The sequence below is a fragment of the Petaurus breviceps genome, unplaced genomic scaffold, assembly GCF_028583685.1.
Source record: "Petaurus breviceps papuanus isolate PSGF00001 unplaced genomic scaffold, PetGlider_PUasm1.0 99, whole genome shotgun sequence".
NCBI classification, from domain to species: Eukaryota; Metazoa; Chordata; class Mammalia; order Diprotodontia; family Petauridae; genus Petaurus; species Petaurus breviceps.
Genome location: NW_027187465.1, coordinates 15,450,385 through 15,463,210, shown reverse-complemented (window position 1 = coordinate 15,463,210; position 12,826 = coordinate 15,450,385). Strand labels below are relative to the sequence as shown.

The window sequence follows — 12,826 nt, the reverse complement described above, 5'->3', positions numbered from 1 at the left end:
CTTTGGTGATCTCAGCAGTCCCCATGGGGTCAGTTATTGTCTTTCTCTGTGCTGATGCTTCTTACATCTATCTAACCTCCCTCCTCACTTCCAGCTGCCTTTTAGACATCTCAGATTCAACCTGTCAAAAAGAGAGCTCACTCTCTCCCCAAACCCCAAACTCCCTATTTCCAGTTTTTCTCTCACCATCCTCCCAGTCTCCTGGGCTGATAACCTCATTGTCATTCTTAGCTCCTCATTCCCACTCACCCCATAGATTCAGTCTGTTGTTGTTTTATTGTTTCTACCTTCACAATCTCTCTTTTATATGCCTCCTTCTCTCAGCTCGTACCTCTCCCTCCCCACTCCTGTGTACCTTTGACCTGGCTCAGTGACCCCATTGGTCAGTCTCCCTGCCTGGAGCCTCTCCCCTTTCTAATACGTCCTCCACTGAGCTGCCAAAGGGGTCTTCCTGAAGCATAGGCCCCCACTGTAAACTCCAGTAAACTCCACTGGTTCCTCCTTACCTCCAGAATCCAATAGAAAATCTCCCCTCTGGCTTTTGAAGCCTTTACACACCTTCCTGTTGTTCTTATGCTTTACTTCCCTCCACTAACTATGATCCAATAACAATGAGCTTCTTGCTGTTCTTCTCTCAGGACCCCTTCATCTCCAGACTCTGGCCTTTTTGCTGGCCATCCCCAATACCTGAATGCTCTCCCTTCTCACTTCTACCTCCTGGCTTCTTCGAAATCTCAGCTCAGATCCCACCTTCTCAAGAGGTCTTCTGTTGTCTACACCGCTTCTAGAGATCACCTCTTCTCAGCTTGACAACTTCGTTAAGGTTTAACCTAGGCTTTTTTTAATGAGTGGATGATGTTGTAACATCTTGCTAGGTGGAGCAGGGGATGGAGTGCTGGCCTAGAGTCAGCAAGACTTGTTTTCTTGAGTTCAAATCTGGCCTCAAACTTTCCTGGACAAGTCACTTCACCCCTTTTGCCTCAGCTGGCTCATCTGTAAAATGAGCTGGAGAAGGAAGCAGCAAACCACTCCAGATCTTTGCTGAAAAAAGCTCAGATGGGGTCACTGAAGTCAGAAATGACTGAAAAGTGACTGATGTTACAAGATTCCTTGATGCCACGGAAAATGTTTGTTGTGGGATTTTTTGAGACCTCAGAAGTCATCTAGTCCAAATCCATCACTGGAAGCCTCGGCTCACAGGGATGAAGTCATTTGCCCACGGTTACACAGCTGATCCCTTGCAGAACTTGGCTTCCAACCCAGTTCCTCTGACTTCAGGCCCATCAGTCTTTCCACTGTAGGCTTTGCCAGTATGCATATGAAATTCAGTTCAGCAAGCATTTATTAGACTCCTACTATGGTCTTGGCACTGTGCTGGGTGCTGGGATTACAGTGGGAAAAAAACACACCAAAATAATCTTTGTCTTTAAGTAGCTGACATTCTCCTGGGGTAGAAGTAATAAATAGTAAACAATCTGCAGTTTAAAAGTTGAATAATTTTGGTAATGTACATCAATCAAATATTTATGGAATTATAGTTTTTTGCTAGGATATGCTTCCAACTTTATTGTAAGTAGTAAACACTGGACTGGAAGTCATTTTGATTTCTGCCTGTTTAGGTGGTTGTTGTAGCCAAGATATGATAAATTTCCCCAGAGGCAGTGGTGGGCATGAGATATATTCTCAGCAATGGCATCTAGGTGAGAGAGACTGGTCAGCAAACATTCATCATGTACCCATTGTACATTGGCCTAAAAGGGGATTTGTTCTGTGAAGTTTGGGACACTTGAGGATCTAGAGGGCCACATGTGTCCTTGAGATCACAGGTTCCCCACCCCTGTATAATCCCAGTCCTCAGGTAGCTTACTTACTCTTTAGTAGGATAGACAAGCCTGAGTTCTGCTTTGGTTCTTTGGGGGAGGGAAAAATCCATGAGGAAGGTCTCCAGCCTCTTGGGTAGAAGCTGTTTGGAGGACTAAATTAGACAGTTGGAGAGGCGTGTCAGGGTTCCTGTCCTCATTATTTGAAGGGGTTTCCAGGGAATAAAGTCATGGTCCAGGAAAGTCCCTTCTACTGCCTGCTGGGCTGCTTCAAAATAAAGGCAGGAAGAAGCACTTGGATAAGCTCCAGCCTCAGACTTGGGGAGAGCTGGATTGTATGTAGTTTCTGTGCAAGTCACATTTGGAGACACTCGGGTCTTCGACTTAGGCAGCTCACTTTGCAGCAGATTTTCCAAAGGTCTCTGCTCTCTTGAAAGCCTGTGGTACTTACTCCTCACCTCACTTTGTTCTTTTAAATGAAAAAAGGAAAACAAAAGGTGTATAGAACAGAATCAAAGAAGTGGGATTCGTTGGCAAATGTATGTTGTTTCCTGTGTTTAATATGGTATGAAGACAACGCATAGCGTTGGAGAGCTAGGCGGCTCCTGCCTCCAAGGAGAGGGATCTCTTTGATTTCTGATCACATCCTGATTCTGCTGATAGATGGAAATGCTTGTAAACCAGTGTAAAAGTTTATTCTTCTGTTGTTTCTGGACTATATGCTATTTTATGGTAAAAGCCCTGTCCAAAATACTTACAGTTGAAAGAAACAGAGTATATTGGACAGAGAACAAAAGAATAAGAATGAGCTGCCAAGGGAAGAAAGATGTAAAGCCACATGTGTGTTCTAGGGATAAGAAGTGGCAGAAGACTTGACACAAATTTGTGAATGATAAAAGAGACAGGAGAAATTAGCAATATTGACTGATTTTTTGAGTATTGATATTACATTAAGCACTGCCTAGAACTTACAGAAAACAAATCCTACTCAGATTCACCAAATTCTGGGCCACAGAATTTCCTCTTAATGGGTTTTTGGGGACAGATTGAACTGCAACTAGAAGTGAAGGTATCTGGAGAGAGACCAGTTTTTTATACTTTGGGATATCTTATCCGTACCATGCTCTGTTGAATCAGGATACATTTTTGGCAGTGGAATTTTGAATGAATAGAAAGACATGCCTTGGGATATAGGAACTAAACAAATTGAGCGTGTTTACTAATTGTCGGCCATTATAAGCACTGTACTAGTGCTGGAGAGACAGAGATGGAAAACTGGAAATCTTTCCCAGCAGGAGTTTCCAATCAGTATAATGTATGGTCCTTACTATGCCTAAAGGCCTATAAAACTATGCATACCCTTTGATCCAGCAATACCACTACTGGATCTGCATCCTAAAGGGATCATAAAAAAGGAAAAAAGGACCCACATGTACAAAAATATTTATAGCCACTCTTTTTTGTGGTGTTAAAGAATTGGAAATTGAGGGGATGCCAATCAATTGGCGAAAGGCTGAACAAGTTGTGATATATGAATGTAATGGAATACTGTTGTACTATAAGAAATGATGAGTAGGCGGATTTCGGGAAAACCTGGAAAGACTTACATGAACTGATACAAAATGAAGTGAACAGAACCAGGAGAACATTGTACACAGTAACAACAACATTGTGCAACGATCAACTTTGATAGACTTAGCTCTTCTCAGCAATGCAAGGATCCAGGACAATTCCAAAAGACTCATAATGGAAAATGCTATCTACATCAAAGCATACTATTTACTACAAAAAAAACTCAACTTGATCTTTTGAATAATTTAATACTCTTAATTGCATTGCTTGTATTGTGTCTTTCTGCTCAGGGACTGTTAATGTTTGGAGTCTGATGATTGGTCGTGATCCTGTCCATTGCTATCAGCACAACCTAAGAATACAGGCATTGGCACTAAGCCTAGAGGGTGCCACAATTGCTACAGCATCTGGCTTTGAGGTCAGAGTGGAATGTCCCGATGAGAAGGGATATTGGGAAACAGCGGCTCATTTTGAAGTTCAGAAGTTGGTGAGTTTCTAGTTCATTTACTTTCTCTCCTCCCCATATAATTGGTATGTAGAATTGGCCCTAAAAGAGACTTTCTAGACAGGAGAAAAATCTTGAGCAGACTGGGAGTAATCATAGCCATTGAAGGCCTTGATGCTATCTGTGCCTTGATGGACTAGTCCCTCACCCCTAGAAATCTGAGATCGGTTTCTGGCCCCAAACTCAAGTGAAAATGAGTGTTATAGTGTCATTCAAGTCCATATGGTGAGGGAGATTTCCCTCCCACTCTTTAATTAAAATTTTTTGGTCAAAATTAGACTGAAAATTGGCTTTCTTCATCCCAAGATTTTCTCACGTGGAATTAGGAGTAACTCTTGAGTGAACACAAATTTAAGTCAGTGTTAATTGGTTAATTGGTTGCCATAGGATGCCACATCTGAAGCTGTATTTTCTTTAGATTGTGGCTTATTTCAGACTGGTTTAGAATCTAGTTTTTCTTCTTTTTAAAAGAACTTTAACATTATTATGGCTGAAGAGTATTTGGAGGCATGGAGGAAGAGTTGGACATGGTTTGTAATCCTTTATTATGAATTTGAATCTAATAGAAACAATCTGATTCTGGCTTTAGAAAGAGTAAGCAGAAAAAAAATCAACATTGAGTTCATGCTTCGTTGGCCAGGATTGTAATAAGCTGATTCTGATTCCCATCTCCTTCCCTCCTGGAAGAGATCTTGTTAGGGTTGTGTCTCTTTAAGTCCCTGGTGAGTGGATCACACCCATATATATTTCTTACCCTTTCGTGATCAAACCTGGTACTCATAGTAAGTGCTATTATTCTCAAAAGTTTTAGAGATCCATCTTGGTTGGTTTCAGGATGAAGATGGAGGTCTAGTTGTTTCTAGCTACTGAAAAGTATATCCTTTGTCTTTTGTGAAAAACAAAACCAAACACTAAGACTCATCATGGAAATATATGGTCACTCCAAGCTACTAAGACATGAAACTCTTTAGTGCTATCTGAAGGAGTTGTAAGTACAGAAAATGGCTAGGACTACAAAGGAAACAAATTCTAGTGAGATAGTTATTAAAGTATTTTTAAAAATAAGCTACCCATAAATGTCACTACCAACTCACTGATGATTTGGATACACTTTAAGATTTCAGCAAAATTTAAGTTACCAACAGAGAACCAAGCAGTTATCAGTCTTGATTCTGTCATGGAAGCTATAGTTTAACAGCAGGAAGAAGGAAAGATTCTAACTAGGAAAGAAAACAAGCGACAATATTATAAGATAGCTTTTAAAATATATCGTATTTCTATGCCAGGATGGGGAGGAGGGGGAAGTTGTCAGCAAATACTGTACTACTTCATGCCTCCTCCATCATGGTGTGCCATTTTGTTTTTTCCAGAGAGGCTTGGCAACATTTCAGTGTTTGTAATATTAGCCCAGAAAGCACATCCTTTGTGTTAATGCCATAACTTCGGGTGTTAGGGTGCTGTTCACACTTTGGGGATTGAGGACCAGCAAGGTCACCAGTGTTTGCTATCTTACAAGCTCTCTTGGATGGCCTTCAGAATTCAGGCTTTTGCTCTTTTGGCCTGTTGTCAGGGGAATGCCATTTATACTGTTTATTCTTGTTAAAACATAGGGGGATATATGTCGAGAATTATTTTACTATAGCCATTCTATATAGTGAAAATTTCATATTAGGAAAAAAATGTAGAAGTAATTATTTGCTAGTTCTGTAGGATCAGAAATAGAAGCATGCAAGTAACTTTTCCCTATAAAAGAAGAAAACAGCCCCTTCCCCTTAGTACTCCTCATGTATTCATATAGTTTAAGGGTTAGAGTGAGGGATATGGAATTGTAGTCTTGATCCATTGCCTTATTTGTCAGTGAGGTGCCACTTTGGGATGTTGGGCATACCACTTAATTTTGACTTCTAGTTTTTCATCTGTGAATGTGACATGAAAACAGTGTTGATACGAAGATATAGGTTATTTATTTATTTTCTGTCACCTGAAGATAAAATCTTTGTAAGAATCAAGGTACCACATAAAAAGAGCCAGTGAGATGGTTTGGAAGCTTTTAACTACTAAGTTTGGGATTTGGCTTTATGTTAACATACTGATTTTTTTGTAAATGTGGATCTGGCTAAACTTTTAGATTTTTATTTTAAGAGCCATTTCAGCTAAGCCATTAAAGATTTTCAAAACTTTTCTTTTAATAGGTCAACTTTCTTCATCTGATTCCAGATGCTGGAAGATATCCTGTTGCAGTTGCAGCTGCTGAAGATGTTGTATACCTTCTGAAAGCAGAGAGCCCAGCCCGAGTTCTTCATTCTGTGTACGGCCAGCCTGTTACATGTCTGGACGTCTCTTCCAAGGAGGCAGCGTTTGGCGTCAAAAGCTTAGGATGGATGAATGAAGGAAACAAGGTACAGAGAATAGTCACGTGTCCGTTTGGAAAGAGAGAGCTTGGCATTCTTTCAAAAGCTAATGAAAAAATGGGATTATTCTGATAACACTTAGACCAGGGGGGAACTCAAAAAATCTTAGATTCAGAAGAGAACTCAAACTTGTACTTCAGCTTTCTACACTGTATGAGAATTTCCTCTATAGTACTGGTCAGCCAAGCTGCCACTGGGATAAGTAGCTTGGGATGCTGATAAAGTCTTTTTCCCTACTCAGTATGTTGCTATCCTTGCGATAGAAAGAAAATACTGAATAGTAGTAGTGGGACATAATGGGACGAGTGCTAGATCTTGAATTAAAGACTCACTGTTTGCATTCTGGTTCTTTCGCTTATGCCTGTGTAATATTGAGTGAGTCATTTTTCCTTTCTGGTCCTCAGTTTCTTCCACTGTAAAATGAGGGGGTTGAACTAGATCAGAGCCTCTTTACCTTTTTCAGCCCGTGTACTCTGTGGCTTTTAGGAAATGAAGCTGACAGGGAAAGCTGAAGGTAACCAAAAGGTTTTCTTTTTCTGAGTTATACTTGGAAAAAGAGAGGGATCAATGAAATGCTGGGACTGCTGCTCAGGGTATGTGGGGCAATGAATGTAGAAAGAGCAAATAGAGTTTCTTGACTCTTCCTTTCCTTCTCTTTTACCTGCCTAAAAGAATGGTATTTGGACTGGACAGGAGAGGATCAGTGTGGCTACTGGGGAGTTGTAAGAAATGTAAGGAGACAGTTAAGAGAGCAGTTTACTTGCCTTGGTATTCAGATCACCAGGCCCAAGTGGACTGTCTCCCAGGGTACTGAGAGACCTTAATGAAATGATGACCAAGATAGCATCCCTGATATTGGAATAGTCAGAGAGAGTGGGATGATGCCTCAGGAAGAGAAAAGGTCAAATGTCCCTCATTGCAAAAAGGAAAAGGAATGGATCCTGGCAACTAGGGGCCTGACGGAATTGAAGGAGATGTTGAGAAAAGGTCTTGTGAGACTAACTACATTCCCTTTTTTGAAGGAGTTACTGTTGTAATAGATCAGGACAATAATGTAGTTACAGCTTGCCTAGATTTCAGTGAAGAATTTGATGATGTCTCTTCTGTTATTTTTACGGAGAAGATGTAGAGACAAAGGCTAAATGGTAGCAGAGTGAAGTGGGTTGAGAACTGGTTAAATGACTAGACTCAGATTAGTTGTCCCTGAGTCACTGTCACCTTGGAGGGATGTACCTAGCAGAGCATTCCAGGAGTCTGTGCTATTTTAACCTTTTTTTTGTCATTGACTTGACTGTTGGTGTGAATGTCACACTTACTTGGTAGTCTGCAGGTGCCACAGAGATGGCATGTCAGATGACCTGGGGAGGTAGGGGCAGGGGCGGTGCCTAAAACCAGCTGTAGCATTAGTCCAAATCTAATGTGTTAAAATTTAGTGGTGCTAAATCTCAAGTCTTACAGTCGTGGATTAAATATTTTGAGCCCACATGTAAGTTTGGAGAGATGTTGGCCTCTTCCAGTAGAAAGGACAGTGAAGTGGGAATCAACACCTGCCCCATCCCTTAATACCTGTATGACCCTGTGCACATCAGTTCTCTCTGGCCGCCACTTACCTTCTCCATATAATGAGAGCATTGACAGGTCCCCTCCAGCACTATATCTGTGATCATATTAGCTCTGGAATTCTTATTCCTGCAGTGTGTTTTGTATGACTTTTCTTTTCCTCATTGGGGAGGAGATTAAGACACACACGCGTGCACGTGTGCACACACACACACACACACAGAATAATCCCTGTGCTTTAGGTCTTGTTGACAGTAAGTAGAAGAGCCAAGAAAAATGTATTATGATTCTTGGGAATGATTTCTGCTTAACAAGTCTCTGAACTATAAAATGCAGGGTGCCAACGACTCCTTTTCCTGCATCCTCTTGTAGAAGGAGGTATTTTTCCACCTATTCAAAAGCGCCTCTCATTGCTAGACCACCATACTTACTAAAAGGAGATGTTCTTATCACCAACTTGGGTATAACTTGTATTTTCTCCTGAAAAGAATTTATCTTTCCCTGTTCCTTAGCCCTTGCCAGTGGATTTTTGCAATGAAATGAAATAGCAGCACTGAAGATAATATTGATTTTTTACAATCTTTTGTAGAGCAACAAAATGGATTTTTTTCTTAGTGTGCAATATATTTTTTAAAATTTTACTTAGTTTTGATTGTTGCATTGAAAAACAGATTTACCTCAAATGGAAGAGTGCAGCCAAATAATAGAAATTTCTTTGAGGTAGCTCTTTTGTCTCCAGTTTCTTTTAGGTTACATTAGTATCTAATCTATTATATGCTAATGTCTACTTCTTGAAGAACAACAGATCTTTTCAGTCTCTGATTATCATACTATCTTCAAAAAAAATTTCTCAATTATATGTAAAACTTTTTCAACATCTGTTTTTTAAAATTTTGAGTTCCAAATTCTCTCCTTCCCCCACCTTAAAAAGGCAAGCAATTTGACATGGGTTATGCATGTGAAGTCATGCAAAACATATTTCCATGTTGCAAAACAAAACACAGATCAAAAAAACCTCAAATCAAGAAAAATAAAGTTAAAAAGTATGCTTCAGGTGGCTCAGCGAGTAAGAGCACCAGCTCCAGTGTCAGGATGACCTGGGGATCAAATCCGGGCTCAGATACTTAGCACCACACCCAGAAATAACTGGCCGTGTAACCTTGAGCAAGTTACTTAACCCCGATTGCTTTAAAAAAAAAAAGTATGCTTCAGTCTGCATTTATACTCTATCAGTTCTTTCTCTGGATATGGATAGCATTTTTCAACATAAGTCCTTTAGCATTGTCTTGGTTCATTGTATTGCTGAGAATAGCCAAGTCATTCATAGCTGATCATCATACATAACATTCCTGTTACTGTGTTCAGTGTTATGGTTCTGTTCAGTTCACTCTGCATCTGTTCATGTAAGTCTTCCCATGTTTTTCTGAAACTAGCCTGATTGTCATTTCTTATAGCACAATAATATTCCATTACAGTCATGTACCATAACTTATTCAACCATTCCCCAAATGAGGGGCATCTGCTCAATTCTTTGCCACCACAAAAAGAGCTGCTATAAATATTTTTGTACAAATAGATTCTTTTCCTTTTTTTAAAAATCTCTTTGGGATACAAACCTGTAGTGGTAATACTGATTCAAAGGATATGAGCAGTTTTATAGATCCAAATTGTTAGATCTTTTGGTCATAGATCCAAATTGTTCTCCAGAATGGTTGGATCAGTTCATATCTCTCCCAACAGTGCATTCATGTCCCAATTCTTCTATATCCTCTCCAATGTTTATCATTTTTCTTTTCTGTCACATTAGCCAATCTGATGGATGTGAACTGATAACTCAGAGTTGTTTTTATTTGTATTTCTTTTGATTATTATTATTCTTGACATATAATCAGTATAATATGGTAGAGAGACATTGAACTTGAAACCCAGCACTGATACTTACTAGCTGTGTGACCTGGGACGAGACACTGAATCTTTCAGAGACTCAGTTTCATCAAATACAGATTAGTATGCAGCAGTAGTAAGAAGCCTGGATTGGGGGTCAGAGCACCCGAGTTTGAGTCCAGATTAGTGCATCTGTCAATGTCTCAGCTTGTTGGTCTTTAAAATGAGGAAGTTGGGCTAGATGATCTCCCAAGTCCTTTCTCCTTGAAATGAAATGTGCTCACCTCCACTCCCAATTTTCCTTTGGAGAGCTGACAGGGTGTAATGGTAATGGGGATTTGAAAATCTTCCCTACCCCTTGTATTTGCAATCAAACAGGTACTTAGCACTTTGTTTCAAGTTCATGATTGTATCAGGCATTAAAATCCAGAACTTGTGAATCCCACAATGGGAGGAAGTTGCTGATGTAACAGGAAGGGGCAGAACAGGGAGGAGCTAATACCATATATAAGGAAAAGTCCAAGCTAGAGAGCCAGAATTGCTGAGAGAGAGAGAGAGAGAACTGCTAGGATCCTGAGAACTTCTGAGAACTGCGATGAAGTGAGAACAGAATGAAGAACAGAGAACTGAGAACTGAGAAGAACTGAGAAAGGAGAAGAGAGGAGAACTGGGAGGAAGCATGGCTGTGGTGCCGGCACTTTGTCTGTCTGTTTTGATGATACTCTGTCAGATTCGTCTGTTGATAGAGGACGTTGCTGTTGTTACAGAAGCCCTGGGACCTCACTGCTGGTTCAGAAACCCTGAAAGAGGATTTTCTTGTTGTATGTTTACATAAGTCCCGGAGGAGGCTCTTGATGATGATTTCAGAGGTCCTGGGACTATCCTGAGGATTCATGTTGATTCCTCAGACATTGTTATTGGGTCTATGTTGATTTCACAGGCAGAAAGTGAATTGATGAGGATGCTGGCAATGTATATGAATGTTATTGTGGCTTTGTTAAGCTTTGTCTTCACAGGAACAGGAACTGTGAAGGACTTGAGATGGACTAGACACTGTGAGCTTCAACATGGAACGGGAACTGCACAAGGAGCTGAGAGCTGTCTATCTTTGAGCTCAGGTGACAGTTGGGTAGATTTGGGTAGGAGCTGGGATCATGGAAGAGGAACTATGGAAACTGAGAGCCTGCCTTGAATCAAGATGAAAAGACCTCTCCTTGGGTATTTAATGCAATGATTTACTGTGGCCTAGGTGTGGAGAACTCTGTACTCTGTATCCTGTACCTTTTCAGGATGATTAAATTAAGAATGATTGGAAACATCTCCAATTAAGAAGAAATAAGACTTTTCGATTGAATAGATTAATACAACGTGACCTAGGGGTGGAGAACCTTGACCTTTGTACTTTGTGTCCATTAAGGAGGCTTGCCTCCTTAAGGATGATTGAGTTAAGTACTTAGTAAATGATTGTACTTTGTTTAAAACTATGTGGCCACTTTGATGAAAACTATGTGGCCACTTGAGAGATAAGTTGTTAAGTTATAACATTGTGAATGCTGTACTTTGATTTTTGTGAATGTTTTGCTTTAATTTATTGCTGAATAAATAGAGAGTTCACTATACTATGTAAACAGAATCTTGAAGCTCTTCACAGCAGCAGTTCTCTGGAAAGCTACTCATGCTTTGCTTTACACATGGTTTAGTACAGAGGGATGCACTTAGAGGCAGAACACCTATGCTGTGAGTACTGGTCCTCAGACCCTGGGCAAAGCTGAAGAGTCTCTGAAATTTTACTTCCAGGGCCTAGAGTACTTGGTGAGCTGGAAAACACAGTTCCTATTTCCTGGCCAATTTTCTACTCTCTATGAGGACGTGGTCTTTGGAACATGGCCTCTCCTTTTTCTTGAATCAGGGCTTGACTGAGAAGTCACTGAGGACATATTTTGTTTTTTGCACTTGGTAATAGAGGAGGTAACTTCTCACCCCCTGGAAAGATGTATTAGGGCAGAGGCAGGCCCAGAAGGAAGTGGCACTACAGAGGCAGGCCCGGAAGGCAGTGGCACGCAGAGGCAGGCCCGGGAGGAGGCCTGATCAACTTGGGGGGCAAGTCATCCCACCAACCACAAGGGCCACTACCAGGCCTATCAAAAAAGGGCTGGGACTGGAAAGAGCAAGGTAAGAATCAAATGCAGGGCCCCTCTCTGGGACAGCAAATACTCCTGGGACTACCACTCCATAGCCCAGAAATTTTTTTTAAAAGCCCCTATCAGGACCTCCATGGGCCAGGATGGCAGAGTGAACCCCGCCTGCTCCAAACCCCCCCCCACACACACACACCCTGAAAACATAGTAATTATTGCCCCTGGGCAAAACCCTCAACAGTAAAGGCTTGGGAACCCTAGAGAAAGGGCGTGGCTAGGGCCCTGCCTCAAAATGGGTAGAAAGCAGACTACAAAGCTCTAGAGTCCTACTATCCTCAGAGGGAGGAACCAAACTCAGAGGGAGACAATGTGGACTCCACACACAGCTGAAACATCTACAAGCAATGGGTCCCAAGCACAGAAAGCTCTCCTAGATGAGCTCAAAAAGAACTTTGAAAACCAAATGAGAGAGATAGAAGACAAAATAAATAAGACTCTTAAAATCAAAATTGCAGAATTAGAAAAACATTATGATGAAGAAAACAGCTCCTTAAAAAGAAAAGTATATGATGTGGAAAAGGAGCTCCAAAAACTAACCAAGGAAAATGATTTGCTGAAAACCAGAATCAACCAAATTGAAACAAATAACTATGAGGAACCAAGAATTAGTCAAACAAAACAACAAGAATGAAAAATTAGAAAAAGAGGTAAAATATCTCAATGGAAAAATAATTGACCTGGAAAAGAGATCCAGGAGAGATAATCTGAGAATCATAGGCCTACCAGAAAATCATGATGAAAAAATGAGCCTGGACAACATTCTCCAAGAGCCCATTAAGGAAAATTGCCCTGAGATACTAGAACCTGAGGGTAAAATAGAAATCGAGAGAATCCACCAGACACCTCCTGAAAGAGATCCCAAACTGAAAAGTCCTC

The 12,826-nt window shown here is 40.7% G+C and overlaps 1 protein-coding gene across 1 annotated transcript in view; it reads left to right on the top strand.

Annotated features, from left to right (window-relative positions):
• The window catches only part of FBXW8 (F-box and WD repeat domain containing 8), a 120,771-nt gene that overhangs the window by 65,347 nt on the left and 42,598 nt on the right, over window positions 1–12,826 (top strand). The window contains exons 6-7 of the mRNA XM_069081736.1: window positions 3,683–3,879; window positions 6,090–6,296. Of these exons, the coding sequence (XP_068937837.1) occupies window positions 3,683–3,879; window positions 6,090–6,296 (404 nt within the window). The remainder of the gene's footprint in view (window positions 1–3,682; window positions 3,880–6,089; window positions 6,297–12,826) is intronic.